The sequence below is a fragment of the Strongylocentrotus purpuratus genome, unplaced genomic scaffold, assembly GCF_000002235.5.
Source record: "Strongylocentrotus purpuratus isolate Spur 01 unplaced genomic scaffold, Spur_5.0 spur5_scaffold_10, whole genome shotgun sequence".
In the NCBI taxonomy this organism is placed as follows: Eukaryota; Metazoa; Echinodermata; class Echinoidea; order Camarodonta; family Strongylocentrotidae; genus Strongylocentrotus; species Strongylocentrotus purpuratus.
Genome location: NW_022145595.1, coordinates 7,047,743 through 7,065,084, shown reverse-complemented (window position 1 = coordinate 7,065,084; position 17,342 = coordinate 7,047,743). Strand labels below are relative to the sequence as shown.

At 39.1% G+C, this 17,342-nt stretch overlaps 2 protein-coding genes across 2 annotated transcripts; one reads left to right on the top strand and one right to left on the bottom strand.

Moving 5' to 3' along the window:
- The first annotated feature begins 1,147 nt into the window (after positions 1 to 1,147).
- Positions 1,148 to 2,341, top strand: LOC115921835. Its single transcript, XM_030980076.1, has one exon. It carries the CDS (start codon positions 1,148 to 1,150, stop codon positions 2,339 to 2,341), a length of 1,194 nt encoding a protein of 397 aa, XP_030835936.1.
- Positions 2,342 to 6,351: 4,010 nt separating this feature from the next.
- Positions 6,352 to 12,419, bottom strand: LOC115921834. Its single transcript, XM_030980075.1, has 4 exons — positions 12,145 to 12,419; positions 9,117 to 9,972; positions 8,076 to 8,214; positions 6,352 to 7,516 (listed from the first exon to the last, which is right to left on the bottom strand). The coding sequence occupies exons 1-4, from the start codon at positions 12,392 to 12,394 to the stop codon at positions 7,058 to 7,060; spliced, it is 1,704 nt and encodes a 567-aa protein (XP_030835935.1). The 5' UTR covers positions 12,395 to 12,419; the 3' UTR covers positions 6,352 to 7,057.
- Between the last annotated feature and the right edge of the window lie 4,923 nt (positions 12,420 to 17,342).

The following is a 17,342-nucleotide window of genomic DNA, read 5'->3' as shown; positions in this document are numbered from 1 at the left end:
TCTTTATTTATTTCTTTCTCTCTCTCTCTCTCTTTATTTATTTCTTTTTCTCTCTCTCTCTCTCTCTCTCTTTATTTATTTCTTTTTCTCTCTCTCTCTGCTCTCTCTTTCTTCCACGCTCTATCTCTCCCTCTCCCTATTTCTACACCACCCATCTCTCGCTCTCTCAGTCTCTCTCTCTCTTCCTCTCTCTCAATCTCGTTCTTGATCAATATGTCCATCACAGTACAGAGCTTGGAAAATATAACATCAATATGAATTACTATTATAACAAAACCTGAAAAAGTATGGGGTAAATGCTCTCTATAGCTTGGAAGGTCATTCAAAAGATGCAATTAAAGGCGCGTGTGCGGTATATTTCAATTCCATTCATTACGATTTGAAAAGGCTTTGATACTTGATAGGCTATTTGATATTTGCAAACTTAAGCTTCTCTATTCTACTTCCTTTCTTTTCTCTATCATAAGCATTTCAATGACATGTATTTATACAACTGTCAAGCCATAAACTTATCTTCGAATGGGTAATTGCATTTACTCTTTGAAGGCTGGTAGAAATAAAAGAGATTCTCATTTGGATGTTTAATCATATTCCCACTGTTCATGCCAAGTACGAATCCACGACAATGGCTTGTATAATTTTCCAATGACGTAGTCATAATATTCTGTCTATTAGCGGTTCTAGAGGGTGCTTGGGGGGAACTCACCCCCTAACAAACAAAAAATAATCTACGCGAGGCACATGTAGTAAAATGACTGCAACGTCCCTAAGAACCGCGTCTGATGGTGTCACAGCGCAGTCCCCTATCAATCGCCTTTTGAAGGCCAAGAAGAAAAGTATGAACCGTGCTCACGGAACTCAGTTATATCCCAGCTCGTTTTGGAAGTGTCCACCCCCCCCCCTGCCGCCAATATCAATCACTGGATCCACCACATTTACTCTGCTGTCGTTTAGCAGCCATAACTGCAAACTCAGGTGCAAATCGCAGTTGTATTTTTCATCGTTCGTGAGACCCCAAAGGGAGGATCTTTTGTAAGAGGTCGTGGATAAAACAGAACAAATATAAGACTTCTCGCCAATTGATCCCCTATGAGGATATTTATTGCTATATTTAAGGATATTTCAAAAACACTCAGTTTCTTCAAATATGAGGGCTGGTGTTTGGGTAGAAGTAATTGATCGCATCTTTCTCCTTGTCGCCGGTATTCCTGGCAATCTCTGCATCATCATGGTGTACAGGAAGCGCAGGACTGGAGGGAGTACCCGTCTGTACATAATCGCCATGGCGGTCGTAGACTTGGCAATTTGCTTGTTGAGTCCCGCCATGATCTATCACAAGCGCTCTCAAGGCCGATATACCAGTATTATCTTCTGCAAGATTTTTGTCTTTGTTTACACCTCGTTGTGGAATCTGTCTCTTCTGATTATGGTGGTGATCGGAATCGACCGCTACATCAAGGTTTGCCATTACACACGACCAAAGATCAATCGTCGGCGAGCGAAAATCACCATTGCTTTCTGCATCGTGGTTTCTTTTGCCTCGAACATTTCTTTTCTCTTTTTTCTTTCTTTACAACGACTGGACACCGGTGAGGTGGTTTGTTCGCAGAACTCTGACGGTCAGTTTCAAGGGATTATCACAGGTGTAATGTATCTAGTGTCATTCGTTACTGCGTTCGCTACATATGGGATGATCTACAGAAGCGTGAAGATTCACACGAGGGTTCAGGCCAACCTGTTTGCTTCTCGCAGACCAGATCCAGTGTGTCCTATGGTGTTAGCCCGTGCGTCTCATGTGGCTCCATCTGCTAATGACATGACTGAGGCCAACACCAACCTAAGAACATCTAGGTACGGTGCTTCAACATCAGTACCATCTGTATCCGGGTATGTACATTTAGCTAATCGTCAACGTGCATTAGTCCAAGGACCAATAGGCCCAGCGGTGGCTGTACACAGACTAGCATGGTTGGACAACACTACCAGTAATGTGCCAAACAACAGCGCCCTCTTGCCCACTTCTCACTTGTCCAATGCTGGTATGGTGGATGAACCAGTGGCATCTGGCATTGTTTCATACAAGAAAACGCCACTCGATAAGACGACAAAGATGATGTTAGCAGTGACAGTTATTTACTTTCTCACTTTGCTCCCAGAGGCTCTGGCAAGTATGTTTCTTCGGGAAGTGATATCGAGCGCCATGGATAAACACATTGTTTCGGATATAGTCCTTTCTTTTCTTCGGGACTTGTTGTCCATTAACCACGTCATCAACCCAGTTGTCTATGGTCTCTTAAACAAAAGATTTCGACAGGACCTTTTTAAACTCTTCAAATTCTAATCTAATATGGAAGTATCTTGGTCTAGTGGATAAGTCATCGGACTATGAAGCACGTCGTATGTGGTTCAAATCCCTGTCATGACACTGAGGTCCTTTGGCAACACAGTAATCTGCATTTGCCACTCTTAATCCAGGTGGAGAAAGTGGGTTCTCAGTAGGCATTTGTTTCTATAAATGCTAGAGCGCCATAATGGCAGCCATACTAAAACAGTGGAACGTCAGACATAAGCGCTATACAAGAACCCACTAGTATTGTTATCATCATTATTATTATCATCATCATTATCATCTTCATTATTTTTTCTTCATTTTCTGGATGAGACATATTATAGAGACATGAGACATGTATATATTTATTTGTTTCAATATATGTAAGCACCAACGGACATGCAGAGTTCATCATCAACCTGAAAAAAGTACGATTACTTTTTTTCTTCTTGTTATTTCTTTCTTTCATTTACGTGTCCATTTAGGGGAATCTGGCACTCTAATGCAATATAGTAGAAAATATTGGTTAAATCAGTATTCCTATTATTTCTATCAGGTTGTGGTGTTTGAGATTAGTTCAATGTTTAAATCTTATAATGTTTTTTAATCGTGTAGTGTTATCTTCTTTAATTCTGTTTCATGCTTCTGTGTGGGCGTTATCATGCTACTGTGTTATTTATCAATTTTCAGTGACTTATTTCGTTCATTTTTTCATGGGTAGAAGGGTATGCTTGTGCATAACTTTTTCGACTAATTTTGCTTCATATTACCTTTGCTGAACGTACCTTGAACACAACTTAGTATTATCTTTTCATCATTGACTTATATAGAAATCATTTAGTGTGAGTACGCGCGTGTGTGTGTTGATATGGGTGTGTGTTCCCAATTTCACTCCCAATGCACTCATATGTTTCAATGAATAAAGAATAACAATCAACTATGTAATCATTTCATGGTTTCATTATCATTATCAAATATTGGCGTCACTGTGTCTGAGAGGGGGTTTCTATCTCTTCTTCAAGTATAGCTGTGTGGGATATGCAGGTACATGTAGACCACTATACCGGGGTTCCCCCGACACTTATACGAACAGTGGAGTGGGCTCTTGACATGTAAAGGTAGTGACTCTCCTCTACACGGGTCCTACATTTAAATTCCTATCCGAGGGACTAGGTGTGTTCCACTGTAACCTAGTCTGCTTCTATGAAACAGGGAAGGGGCATATTAACACACAACGCAGGCTTCAGACATCCGCCTGGGTTGGATTCGAACCCACGATCATTGGTTCGACAGGCACACGCTTTTACCGACTCATCTACCTTGCCTCTTTATAAATCATGCGTCTTTCTTTACATCAGATTCTCTTATCATTCTCAATCTCATGTCGATATAGCGAATCAAACAACGCGCCAACGAAGAGTTTTATTTCAAACCCTATGGTCCATATTTCGTCTCTTATTATTATTAGTCGATGTGCATAAATGTCAAGTTTGCCATTGATGAAATAATATTAGCTTGACGGACAAAAAAAAAACACTGGTCTGAAGTAGTATTGCTAAGCATTCCTATAATTAATAAAAAGCATGCAATTGGCAAAATATGGCAAAATAAAGCGATTGATTGCGATGTGACATAAATTAGAAGTAAAGAAAAACAGACACCATTCCCTCCCCTGCATGCCCGGTAGAAAGAGAGACTTAGACACGGGAATTAATAATTTAGACGTTAAAATGATAGGTTTACATTTATTTTCATCAATTTTCTTTTTTTTAAACACCAGAAACACATTTTATGAGATCGATTCGTGCATGTATCCATATTTCTTAAATGTATGTAACGATACGAAATGAGAAAAAGAGGTGATACATTTATCAACATTTTTAGCATGCGAAACCGATTAGCAAATATCTCCTTTCCACCGCCTGTAAACGTACTCACACATGCAAGCATCTAAATGTGTCAAACTTAGGCACTAATTCTCCAACGAAGTCAGGAAGCAATTTGAACCAAGATGAATAAATGTACATAACTTGGTATTTGAATTTGAATTATAATTTATAGCAACATATATATCGATTGACAAGTGTTACACAAAAGACTGTGGTACGTGAACAAGGGGTACGTACCCCTCCCCCTTTCCTACTCGGTGCTCACACATTAAAAAAAATAACAATTTGTGTAAAACTAAACAAATGATAACAGAATTGTTACAATATACACTGAGGTTTTCCAGGGATCATGGATCTTCGAGTTTTCAAACGTTTCACCTAACACCCTAATTGAGACGATCCTAGACCAGCCTCTCAATTATTAGCAGTCTAATAGGTGCAACATATTTATTTCTATGTAATATTGCCCATAATTCGTCAACGGACGCTTCATCACAGATCTTCAGGTTCACATCAAAGCTCCTCGAAGGGTAAGATTCCGGCAAATTAATACTGCAATGGAAGTTTTTCAGTTGATATAGGTTTGTGCAAGTCATTAGTATCGTTTCACATTAAACTATAATAGGAGAACGACATCATTTATTGTGAATGATTATGCACAAATTGAGGAGGCGCGATAGGTCAGTCGGTAGAGCAGTGGTCTCGTAATCCGGTGACCCGGGTTCGAAACCAAGGCGATGCGCCAGTGCCCTTTGGTAAGGCATTAATCCTCATTAATCCTCATTTGTCCCTCGGAGAGGACCTAAAGCCGTCGGCCGTCTGGTTGCTTACTTACAAGCATTTTTCTTAGCAGTCAGGTAAAATAACAACCACCGCCAACCACCGCCAAGTCTGTGGACAAAATTAGCTGATGCAGTTTCTGCATCATTTTGACATCCGGTACAATCTTATTATTTATTTTATTGTTAGGATACCTTATATCATATCGCGAATGTGGTAGGTTTCTTGAAGAGTTTTACTGCTTTTTGTGATTTTGTTCCCCAAAGTTGTGATTGGATCGTAACATCGCTTAGTTTTATACTTATCATTACTCAAAATTCACCCAAAGTCCCATAGGTACCACGTCTTTATCTTTAATATGCGCGTCGCACTCAAGACATAATTTATTACCCCCTCTTACAATAAAGCGTTGGTCACATCCCACCGTGCGTGTTTTTAGTCCGTACGGTTTTTGGGGAGGCCACGGCCGCCACGTTTTTCTGAAAACGTAGGGAGGGAGTGGCAAAGGCAGTGAGGGAGTACCGGCAACGCGCGTCACACGCACTGTGTAAGTATGTGGCCCGCACGCCACGCCTGGCCGTGAACGGTTGCGTGCATCGTACGTTGCGCACGTGGTAAGTGCGTTGTACGTGCTTACAACGTGCTTACAACGTACGGTCTCCGTGCGGTTGCCACGTTATCGTACGGAGGCCGTACTTACAAGTGCTGCTCACGTACGGTGTCCTTACTCACTCGCATGTTGTAAGTGCCTGCACGTGCGATGAACTCGGCCTATATAGGACGACATTCCGATGTTCTCCAGAAGTCCCAGCTGTTGCTGCCTCAAGATGCCGCCCATTCCACCGAAGAGACTATATACTGCATAAATCAGTGCGAACAACGTGCGTTGTAAGTGCTTACTCGGTACTGTCCACGTGAGTTCCGCGTGCTCATTGGATAGCTGAACTGGGGAAGTGGCGAGTAAGCACGGACCACGCACTTATCACGTGCGCCTTTAAAAGAAGCACGGAGTCAATGCGTTGTGCGCTCATCGGCAGTACCGGGCACGCACGTCACACGCACTGGGGTGAATCGGTAGCCCGAACGCAGCCCGAACGCAGCGAAAGTTCCTGGTGCACTAAAAGTGCTACGGTGTGTCTGCGTGCTCCCAAATCCGTACGGAGGCGGTACTCATCACGTACGGATACCCACATTTTGCCCACGTTTTTGCACGTAGACAGCACGCACTTGCAAGTACGGCGGGATGTGACCACCGCATACTCACGTGTCAATCATTGTGCGACCTATATGCCTGTATGTACGGCAACTTAAAAGTGCCGACGAGATGACGATATGAATATAAATTTGCATGGCCTTCGAACGAACGACTCATGGCGTTCGTAATGCGTTCGTAAGGTGTAATTGTTTAGGACGAGAAAACGAGATGACGAGTTGTTGTTTAGTATCATCTTTTGGTGACGTTTTATATGTAGGCCTTTATATGTTTTTTTTTAATATCCAGAATGCTCTGAATTACAAATCACAACCTGCCGACTTCCAGTAATCCACCATCTCGTCTTCTCGTCCTGAACATGCTAAATAAGTCGACTGGCTAAGTTCCAACAATCCGTTATGTCGCCTTCTCGACCTAAACAAGACGATTGGCCGAGTTCCATCAACTCGTCATCTCTTCTTTTCGTCTTACCTAAGTGAACTTGCCGATCATCTCGTCTTTTCGTCCCCTAAACATGCTAAACAACTCGACTTGCCGAGTTCCAACAACTCGTCATCTAGTTTTAAAATATCGAGTTGTCGAGTTCCAACAACCCGTCTTATCTTCCGAGACAAGTCGACTTGCCGAGTTCCGTCAATTTGTTTTTTAGTCTTTTAACTCATTTCTCGTCTCTTTGTCTTAATCATCTCGTCATCTCGCTGGCACTTTTAAGCTCCTGTAATTTATGTTTCTGTGCATGGTCGTACCGAAGACCACCATTATTGGTGATATTGAATGACCCTTCCTAAATATCAGAAATAAATAAATAAATAAATCTACACTTAGGCCCATACGATTAGAATAATATTACGATGAATCGTTTTTATTGACGTTGGTGGCGGTTACCTGCTGGGTTTTAGTAGTAATGTTACGATTTACAGACACAGTACGTCTCCGTGACGACTCCTTGTTCCGTCGAGAGGTCATCGGACCGTACGGACCAGGATGAGTTTCCTTCTGCCTCGCACCGACGCTGGCGTGATAGCGTGCAAGGATGGCGAGTTTGTTGAGGACGATTTCGACAGCCAAGCAGATCTGATCGAGATGGTGTCTCGGGACGCCTCGGTGAACGGGAAGGTAGATGATATGGTCCATGATGAACGATGCCGTGGTCGGTCGACATCGGGTCTCGTCGATGCCGACTAGAGCCGTTGTCGCATGCGTATCGGTGGGACGTGTGGAGGTGACGAGCTCGATCTGAGCGAGGCTTCTCGAAGCACCAATACCTAGCCCATTGAGGCGCTGATACACTTCTTCGGGATTATCCTAAGAAAATGATGGTAAAAAAAAAGAATATCAGTGACTTATGCAAAGTGAGCAGCTTGACAAGAAGCAAAAGTATTTAACAAGTTATGTACAGAATTCAATGGTCTCGTAATCCGGCGACCCGGGTTCGAAACCAAGTCGATGCGCTAGTGCGCTTTGGTAAGGCATTCATCCTCATTACCAGGTCTCTCGGAGAGGCCCTAAGGCCGCCGGTTCTCTGGTTGCTTACTCACAAGCATTTATGCTTTCTTAGCAGTCAGGTAAAAACAAGAACTCCAAAAAACACAATTTTGTGTAATTAATGCTAAATAAAAAGAAGCTTCTTATTATAGGCCTAATGGCAATGGCTGGATCATGTTGATTCATTACCTTTTAGCTGATCTGTACATAGTTCAGTTTTGTAGAAAAAAATAGCGAGAAAGAAAAGTTGTCATGGAGGGACAAATAGTTTGACAAGTAACAATTGAGATATATGTTATATTTACTATCAGGGATGATGTTATCATTAGCCAAAAAGAAAACTAGGAACGAATGGCATAGGAAAAGAAGCAGAACTCACGACGAGGATGGGAAAGAGCCAGTAGCCGCGGATCAGAGCATAGGTGCCAATCTGGCCTGCTACCTGCGGGAGCCTATCCGATACGTAGTCCCCGACATCTCTAGATCTCTCCAAATCCTTCGGGTCAACGTGTTTCAATCTGATGATAGATAATTACAAGAAGGAAGTCACGTTACCAATAAGGGAGTTTACAGATACAATCTGCGCATGGGCAAATAAAGGTCATTTGTCCCAAAAAGGTAAAACCCACAGAGATGAATACTAGATATGCGCTCATGAAAGTTATGAAACATTATTCATTTATGCACCAACGGTACATTCTATGATACGCAGGTGGAATTATTCTTTTCAAGAGGGCAAACAAAAGGTATTCATGAAGCATATCTAGGACTTTGGCAGTTATTGTTCTAATATGCTCAAAGTGGAACTTCTCCATGTGTAAAAGATCTGTGAATATTTGGGATCATTTGTACCATGTGCTATCTGTAAACTCCCGTATTACTCAAGATGATTTGTACGGTTAATTAATAGACGTTGCATGTGTGACGTATGACGATACCGTCAGAGTCACAATCAGTATCCACATTTCACTATGGCCCAAAATAGCATTCTGTCGCTATTGTCCCAGCACTATGGACAGATGGCGCTCATACACCAGATGTGCCATGCGTTGTGGCGATAGGATAATTTTAAAATAAATATTATCAGACAAAATGCTAAGAAGAGAATGTTGTCATTAGTTTGTCTCAATGAGCTACAAATGAGATCGATATGCTAATAATGCTAAGTATGATGATTTTCCCTATTGCTTCAACACCCGTGGAGCTTATGTGTCCCTATATCGACCGTGCTCACAAAATGATGCCAAGTAGGGTCTTTAGTGGAAAAACACATTTTCTCATGACTTTGTATTTCCTTGGGTCACAATACTGAAATTGATTAAAATTAAGCATTACATCTACATTTACTGAAAATTGAAGTGAATTGAGCCCAAAATATATTGTATATCAGAAAGGAACTGTTAAGAATATGTATCTTCACCTTCGATGTAGCATGAATGTCATTGTCGTCGAAGGTCTCTCACGAAGCTGACGCACTAGACCAGCCGCAGGGGGCGCTGTTAAATACGCATTGATAACCTCCTTGAGATTGATACGAACAAGCTTGGCCAACCCAGAGGATAGTTTCAATAAGAAAGGGCACTGTAGAGCCTTTGCAGTCAACGTGCATTTAAAAGCCTTGCGGATATACTCCACTTCAGATCCTTGAGGATACGTCTTTTGTAGTTCTTCCATTTTCTCTCGGAGATATTTGTCTTTGATCCTGGTGATAGATCCACCGAATGCAGTGCATGGGTAGATGACACCAAAGTTGAAGAATACAAGATCCGATTCTGGGTTTATGGAATGCGCTGGCGCCAAGCACGCCAAAGAACAGTCTTCAAGGACGTGAACGCCATGCTCGTGCGCGATTTCCGTGACCGCTGACAGGTCGCACACCCGTCCGAACAAATGCGACACCACGATAGCCACAGTGTTTTCATTGAGAAGAAGCCTCAGGGTTTCCAGTTCCGGTGAGAGCTGCTCCCGGGTGACATCCAAAGGAACCACCTGAAGTCCGTGGTGAAGCAGTACCTGGATGGTGTCGCGCGTGTTGATTGCAGTGACAATGACCTCTGACCCCGGTGGGTACTTCTGGACCCGGAAGAACAAGTCCAGACTGGTGTTGACCGATGCGCTGATCAGGGTTGGATGGTGATGGCTTTGAGATGCGGTCGACTGACACAAGGCTTGTATCTCATTGAGAAGCGTAGTGTGCTCGAGATCCATCTTGCGGCGCCTCACCCGTACTCTGCAGTACCATGTGATCAATGACATTGCGTGGCGCAACGTGGTATCTAGTGAATCGAGAGAAGACACAACAGTAGATTAAATGAATCCAATATGTTATGTTTTCCACATCGCTTCCCCTCCCCAACCTCCCTAAAGCCTTGTTCAGTTATAGTGCGGTAAACCGCCGTAAAAAGTCGCTGCGGTTTTTATTAAATTATGTGTCATTTTTGGTAGAAAACAAGACACACATATCCTAAGGAAATATCCAGGGGCAGATTCAGCGTGGGGAGTTTGGGAATTTTCCCCACGAGCAGCTCTTTATCTTTGGCCGGATCAAGGTCCAGTCGATATTTGCCCTGAAGGCCACTTAATATATGCATCTTATATAACTGAATCTTTTATATAGTGGGCTAGTGGCATAAAACTTTTAAAACCAATTTTCAGTCCCAGTCTGCCCCTGGAAACATCAAATAAGTTTTGTGCCAAAGACATGATGTAGAAAAATAAAGAGGCCTGCCTAGATGTTGTAGTCCTTTTGTTATCTGGTTATTCGATCTTTCGACAAAGTTGTAATAGTTTTAGTTGCTTTAAGACATAGTGGATAGGAATCCATTTTTTCTATTTAATTTTACCTCATTGAAATGGCATATACGAGATTCATTTGATGGTGAAGTTGTGTTAGTGTGATTGGAACTCGTTCAAATTTAGAAAGGTGGGCGAGTTAAGGTATTTTCATCATGTCCCTACTTTCTGCTTAGGCGAATCCAAGGTGAATAATGAAAAAAATACATTAAAAAAATCTAGGGGTAAAACACTGAGACACTGGACCTACATTGCTGGTCTCGTGGGCTGTCTATATTATACCAGCTAAATGACAAGCGGAATTTTTTGTGTGGTTATCTTTCTTTTATTATGTTGAAATATTTGTCTTGACAAGATTTTACTAAGCGGTCAGATGGAGGGGGGCCAAATAAAAGTTGATAGTGTGTGTCTGTTTGTGTATTGGGGGGGGGGGGGGGGAGGAGGAGGCAACTGCCAATGCCCATATTTCCTGAAACATCACAGAGTACATAAGAAGTTCCTATCAATTGCATTCAGCACTCCAAATCCTTTGAAGCTCTCTCCACTACTAAATGTCCAATCACTTTTGTCCAGTTGATAATACCGAGATACTGGCCAAAATTAGAAGGAAAAAATATCTACACAAAAGCCTCTTTTGGGCTCAAAATTTATATTTCACATACTACATAACTCGATGAAATTGATATCAACTTGAAGGTATTTTAATTATCCATTGTTGACAACAAATTTATTGGTGATTAGAGGTTTTACTTATAAGTTATCTTTAAAACTCGATGTAAACACACCAAACACGTCCTCAATAAATACGATTGTTGACAGTTAATACACAAAAATGGCAAAAATGTCGTTTTTGTGGAAATCAATAAAACGAAATACAAAAGAAAGTAGTACGTATGTGGAGCTTTTTCAACAAAATACTGTTGCATATTGCAATATTGTATTACATGTATAGAGCTTAATATGTTTTTAGATCATTTATCTGTTTTTAAAAGCAGAATCGGTGTAATATTGGAGCGCTTCAGCACCTTTGGTGGATATTATGCGTTATAAAGATTACCAATATTATAAAAAGATATACTACTACTATACTACTGTTACAACAACTACTACTACTACTACTACTACTACTACTACTACTACTACTACTTCTACTACTACTACTACTACTACTACTACTACTACTACTACTACTACTACTTCTTCTACTACTACTACTACTACTACTACTACTACTTCTTCTACTTCTACTACTTCTTCTTCTTCTTCTTCTCCTACTACTACTACTACTACTACTACTACTACTACTTCTTCTTCTTCTTCTACTACTACTACTACTACTACTACTACTACTACTACTACTACTACTTCTTCTTCTTCTTCTTCTCCTTCTACTACTACTACTACTACTACTACTACTACTACTACTACTACTACTAATTGTATTTATATAGGACCTTTTCCAGAGGATACTAGGCACTCTCCCTTAGTGTATCAAGAATGTAAGAAGAATTGTAGAGGTATGTTTTCAAATATATCAATAACAGTCCACCTTAGTGTATGCATATAGGATCAAGCATTATTCAGCACCAGATACTATTCATGCAATTTGATGGTATGGTATTAGATTGCAGGTCAACAATGCATAACGCCCTTACCGATATACAGGCAGTCATAAGGCACAGGGTTGACATCGCGTTGATCTCTACCATCCCGACGATGACAACAGACGCAGTAGACGACGAAAATGACGACGAACACTACCAGGCCCGAGGTAGACAGCAAGTACTTGACCATGTCGTCGAGGACTTGTGTTGCCATGTCGGGCAGACGTTGTAGATTGATAGACGCATCCGAATCCATGATGGTGTAATAGTTGTAATGTACAGGTCTATAAAACCACACCATACTATACCGGTATATGCTTGTAAGTCATGAATAATAAAAACAAACCACTTTGAAGTCAAAATTAAACATGCACAGCTGCGTTGCCCTCACAATACAGCGTAGGGTTGGGGTAGTACGTCCCCTATTAAAAAAAAAATTGCATAACTTTCTATATGCCATGTAGGCGTATGCTTATATTGGATGTTTGCAGTGGCATAGCCAGGATTTTTGTCTTTGAGGGGGGGGGGGGGGCACATGTCACATGGGGTCACAGTCCTCATGAAACGTGAATAACATTATTTTGTCTAGTCGCAGCAACGGAGCCAAAACAAATTCAGGATCAATGGGAATCACAGCCCTTTCACAGGGATAATCTTGTGGTGGATCTTATCATTATGCTTAAATATTATTTGAGATAGCGTAGATACCGAGCGAGGGGAAAAATCACTCTGATATATGTTGTAGTTGACCGTATTCCATTAAATCTCATACCTTATAGATATAACGCCAAAGTGTTACTGAAAAAATGAACATGATCTTATTTATTTCCGCCGATTTTTCAAAAAGAACTAGAAAATCGTATGGGCACCAATAATATAAGGGGTCCTGTGCCCCGCTTGCTACGCCATTTTATTGTTGCAGTACGGTGCTCTGAAACAAGTACACCTGCTTTGTGTATTTCCATTTAAGATGATAGAGAGTTTTGTTTACTTCTAAAAGTAAACATAATTTGTTGCAGCAGCCATGAAAACACAAACATATTGAGAAGCCTGTACTAAGCTAATTCATGACCTAGACCTATACATTAAAACACAACCTGAATTATGTGGCCATTTCCATTTAAGATGATAGATAGTTTTGTTTACTTCTAAATATAAACATATTTGTTGCAGCAGCCATGAAAACACAAACATATTGAGAAGCCTTATACTAAGCTAATTCGTGACCTAGACCTATAAATTAAAACACAACCTACATGACTGTACAACACCTTTTCGTATTATACCCTCCACACCACTAGAACGACGTTGATTCGGATATATAATTTTTGTTATTCTTGTCGGTTTTGAAATATGTGCTGGTACTGTATCACGTGCGTGTCATATCGCACCATGGTAATAAGCTACATGGTGTGAGAGTAAAGCGAGGATTTCACTACAGCTGTAGAAAAAGTGTAAAGTGTATATTTTGTGTATGTTTTTAGGGAAACCCCCCTCCTCCCCCCCGCCTTTGAGTGTTTTTTTTTTCTTTCTTTCTTTTTAATAAAAAATTAAAAAAAAAAAAAAAATCCTTATAGATGACCTAATAAAGATAACCTTACCCCCCCCCCCCCCCCCCCCCCCCCAACGGAACGGAATGTCTAAAAACTGTTGGTCTGACATAATCGGCCATTCGGAACCGTAGTGATCATTTCATCATATACCTTTCTTTTTTTCATTAAGGCTCTGAAATTCTGAACCGAACGTTTCTTTTTATAATTTTGATGGGGGCATCCCCCCTCCTTCCCAATAATAGATTATGGTAATATTTTCATATGCTTCTCAAGCGTTGTGGAAATAATTCCAACTAACTTCTTTCCTGCCATATCATGTTGTATTCTGGGTTGTGTGGAACAAAATGCTATTTCTTAAATTGTTCTGTTTGCTATATTTTACCTGATATTTGTTTCCCGCCATTTATTTTTACCAAATCCAAATTTTATCAGGGAAGCTGTCTTTACAAAACCGATTTTTTTTTTAAACAGTTGTGCCCAATCTAGTTCTGTGATTTATGATTTATACATATATACAGTTAATAACTAAATTATTCATACCCTTACCGATATTTTAAGTATGTGAAAAATTGATTTGTCCCAATTATACTTCTTTATTATGTGACATATCAAAGGTACTATGTCCCTTTTGCAGGACCCAAAAAATGAAAAGGTTAAATTCCAATGGCATTTGAAAGATAATACTAATTTAGAACTCCCTTAAAAAATGGGGCTTGAAAATGTCTTTAAGTGGGAAAATAACGACTATTAGTTCTCAAATCGACTTAGAAGCTATAGAGCCAATAAGTAATAGTCTTGATTTTCAGACCATTGTACCGCATGGAGTACGTTTTATGCTGCGCAAAGATTCAATCAGTTTAATCTTGGCCATCACAAGATGTGGGTTATTGATGTAGAAAAATGCTCATGTACCCTTTACAACTCTTTTCATGTATGTTATTACCAAAGAAGAAAAAAAGCCAGTCAGTCACTCAATAGTGTCTGACAGAGAAGTCTAGCAAGTAGACGGGTTTCCTTGTATAATTTGAATATTAGGACACTGCTAACGTTTACATTTCACAGATAGGACATACATGACATATTCATAATTCCTGCAAAGTTCTACAGAATTTGAGGTTGGCTGCAAAAGGGACATAGTGTCTTTAAAGCTTACGTATAAAAGTATTCAGCAAATGCCCATATTCAACCAGTCCACCTTTATTTCTTTTGTTATGAAAAACGAAAACAAAAAACAAAGGGGTATGAATAATTTAGTTGTTAACTGTATATATATATATATAAATATATATATTATATTTATGTCATTCAAATGTTTTTCATGTCTTAAACAAAGAATTAAATTGAATACATATAAGCTGTGACAACAATTAAAACACACCGGACACAAAATTTGATTTATTTTCTACCCATTTTAGATAATAATGTTTGTCTCTTTTTAATACAACTTTATACAATGCAAATCTCTGGCTATGCTATGTTGAACATTGCACACTGTTAACATTGAAACTGATTCCTGTAAACAACTCGTTTTCTTCTAAAAGACAAATAAATATAACAAATTTATCCACACATCCAAGATTATTCCTATCAACACAATTTTTTCATGATACAACAATGGTCATACAGACTTGTACAAACTACAAGGCATATTCATGCAATGAATATTGGGTGCATACAAAAGACAAGGTTCAATTTGAATGAAGCAATAAAAATTAAATAAATATCCCTTCACACCATGCATAGGGAAAACAATGCATTCAAGGGTAATCCAACCTTTGTTATGAGTTTAATTGTATAAAAACAGAATAAAAGCAAACACATTATGAGGAAAGTTTGAAATAAATTGAGACAAATAATAAGACAGTAATCACTGTTTGAAAATATGGCATCACTAAATCTATGTGCATCTCAAATTGGCAATTTGGTTAGTGGTTATGACGTATGTGATGTATAGAGATTACAATTATCAAAATAGTGTAACTTTCATATTTTATGTCCGGTTTCGTTCAAACTTCCACAATTCTGCTTCTTTTATTTTTGTAATGCTTTATTTTCGAGTAATTTGCTACTTAAGGTGTTTTTTCCTTTAATCAATTTTTTTTTAAAAGAGAAAAGAAGACTCTTAACCACCAGCAACTGCAACAAACCTTTCACTATATTGCTACATGAATGATACAATTATAATCAACATATATATGATTATAGTAATTAGTCATATTTACCGCACGTATATTCAATACAAGGTGATATTTCTTTGACATTTGGAAAACAATTTTTAAGACAGGTAAGTGTATAAATAAAATGACATTAATAAAATTATGCAAAAAGGTTCAGATTTATACAAAAAAGTGTTTAATCTTACTGCTAAAGAAAAATTTGAAAGTTCCCTGCGTGTTAATGCATGTGTAGCTTTTAAAGGGGTGGATCCGTCTTACCCGTAATAATGTGTAATATTCATAAGTACTTACAATTCAATTAGTGGACAATTATTTAGAGTTGTGCAAATTACAAGTATGCACCTTACCCTCAAGTAAATACTGGAAATACAAAACATATTAGTATCCATGCCCAATGGTGTCTAGTAAATTCAAGGGCTGTTTTAAAAAAGAATCCAATATCTCTACCTTATCAACATGTGAAAAAAAGTTGTTGATGATACCATTAATCAAAATACTGATGATATTTTGATTAATGACAACTATTCACAAAGTATGACAACAATTCTTAGATGCTTGAATGAAAGGAGTCATAACATGTTATTCAAGCTATACAAACCTTAAACTTTAATCGGCAAGCTTTCATCTACTCATTATTCATAGACAGGTCATATAAAAACAATATTCCTTACAGCCACACTCAACACAGCACAATAAAAACAATCATTACCACATCACAAAGTTAACCAAAAATAATGCTGCAGCACGTTACATGTACCCTATTAATCTGATGTCTACCATAACGTATGGTGTGTGTGTGTGTGTGTGTATGTACGTACAGAAGTCTGTGCCCACAGGTAAAGAGAAAAACTTACATTTGAACAATTCTTCACTATTAAAAACAAAAGGGGGGCTTCAATTGAAGTACTGGAAAGACATGCATGTATAACACACACTGTTATGATTTATTGCAACTATCTCAATTGAATTGTTGGAAACGTGAGAGAAATTTGTTTTCGCAAATGCAAGCGGCATACCCAAGATTGCCAGATTACATTTATTTATTTTCAAATTCTAATGGTCGAGTATGATAAGGGCCTGAAGTCTGTGCACCTAACATTTCACTTGAAACGGACAAGAATTTTCAAATCCCCTAATATCTGATCTGATCTTACTCCGGACTCAATATTCTAGAGAGAGTAAAGTGTGCCGAGAATCTCATCAAAGTTGGAGTATTAGAACAATGTCATTTCACAAGGAAAAGCGGGGTGCAATTTGACAAAGGTTTTTATTTGTTCTTCTTTTACTTATTCTCCTTTTCCTTCTAATTGGCTCCTCTTCCTTCTTCTTCCCTTTTCTTTATCTTATTCTTCCTTTTTCTATTCTTTTATTCTTCTTCCATTTATACCTTTTCTTTCCTGCTTCTTATTCTCCATCAAAAACTACCTTAAATCTTCCTTCTTATAACAATCATCTAATATCATTATCTCAACAATTATAATATAACACAATAGTACTATATTAAAGTAAGATATATTAA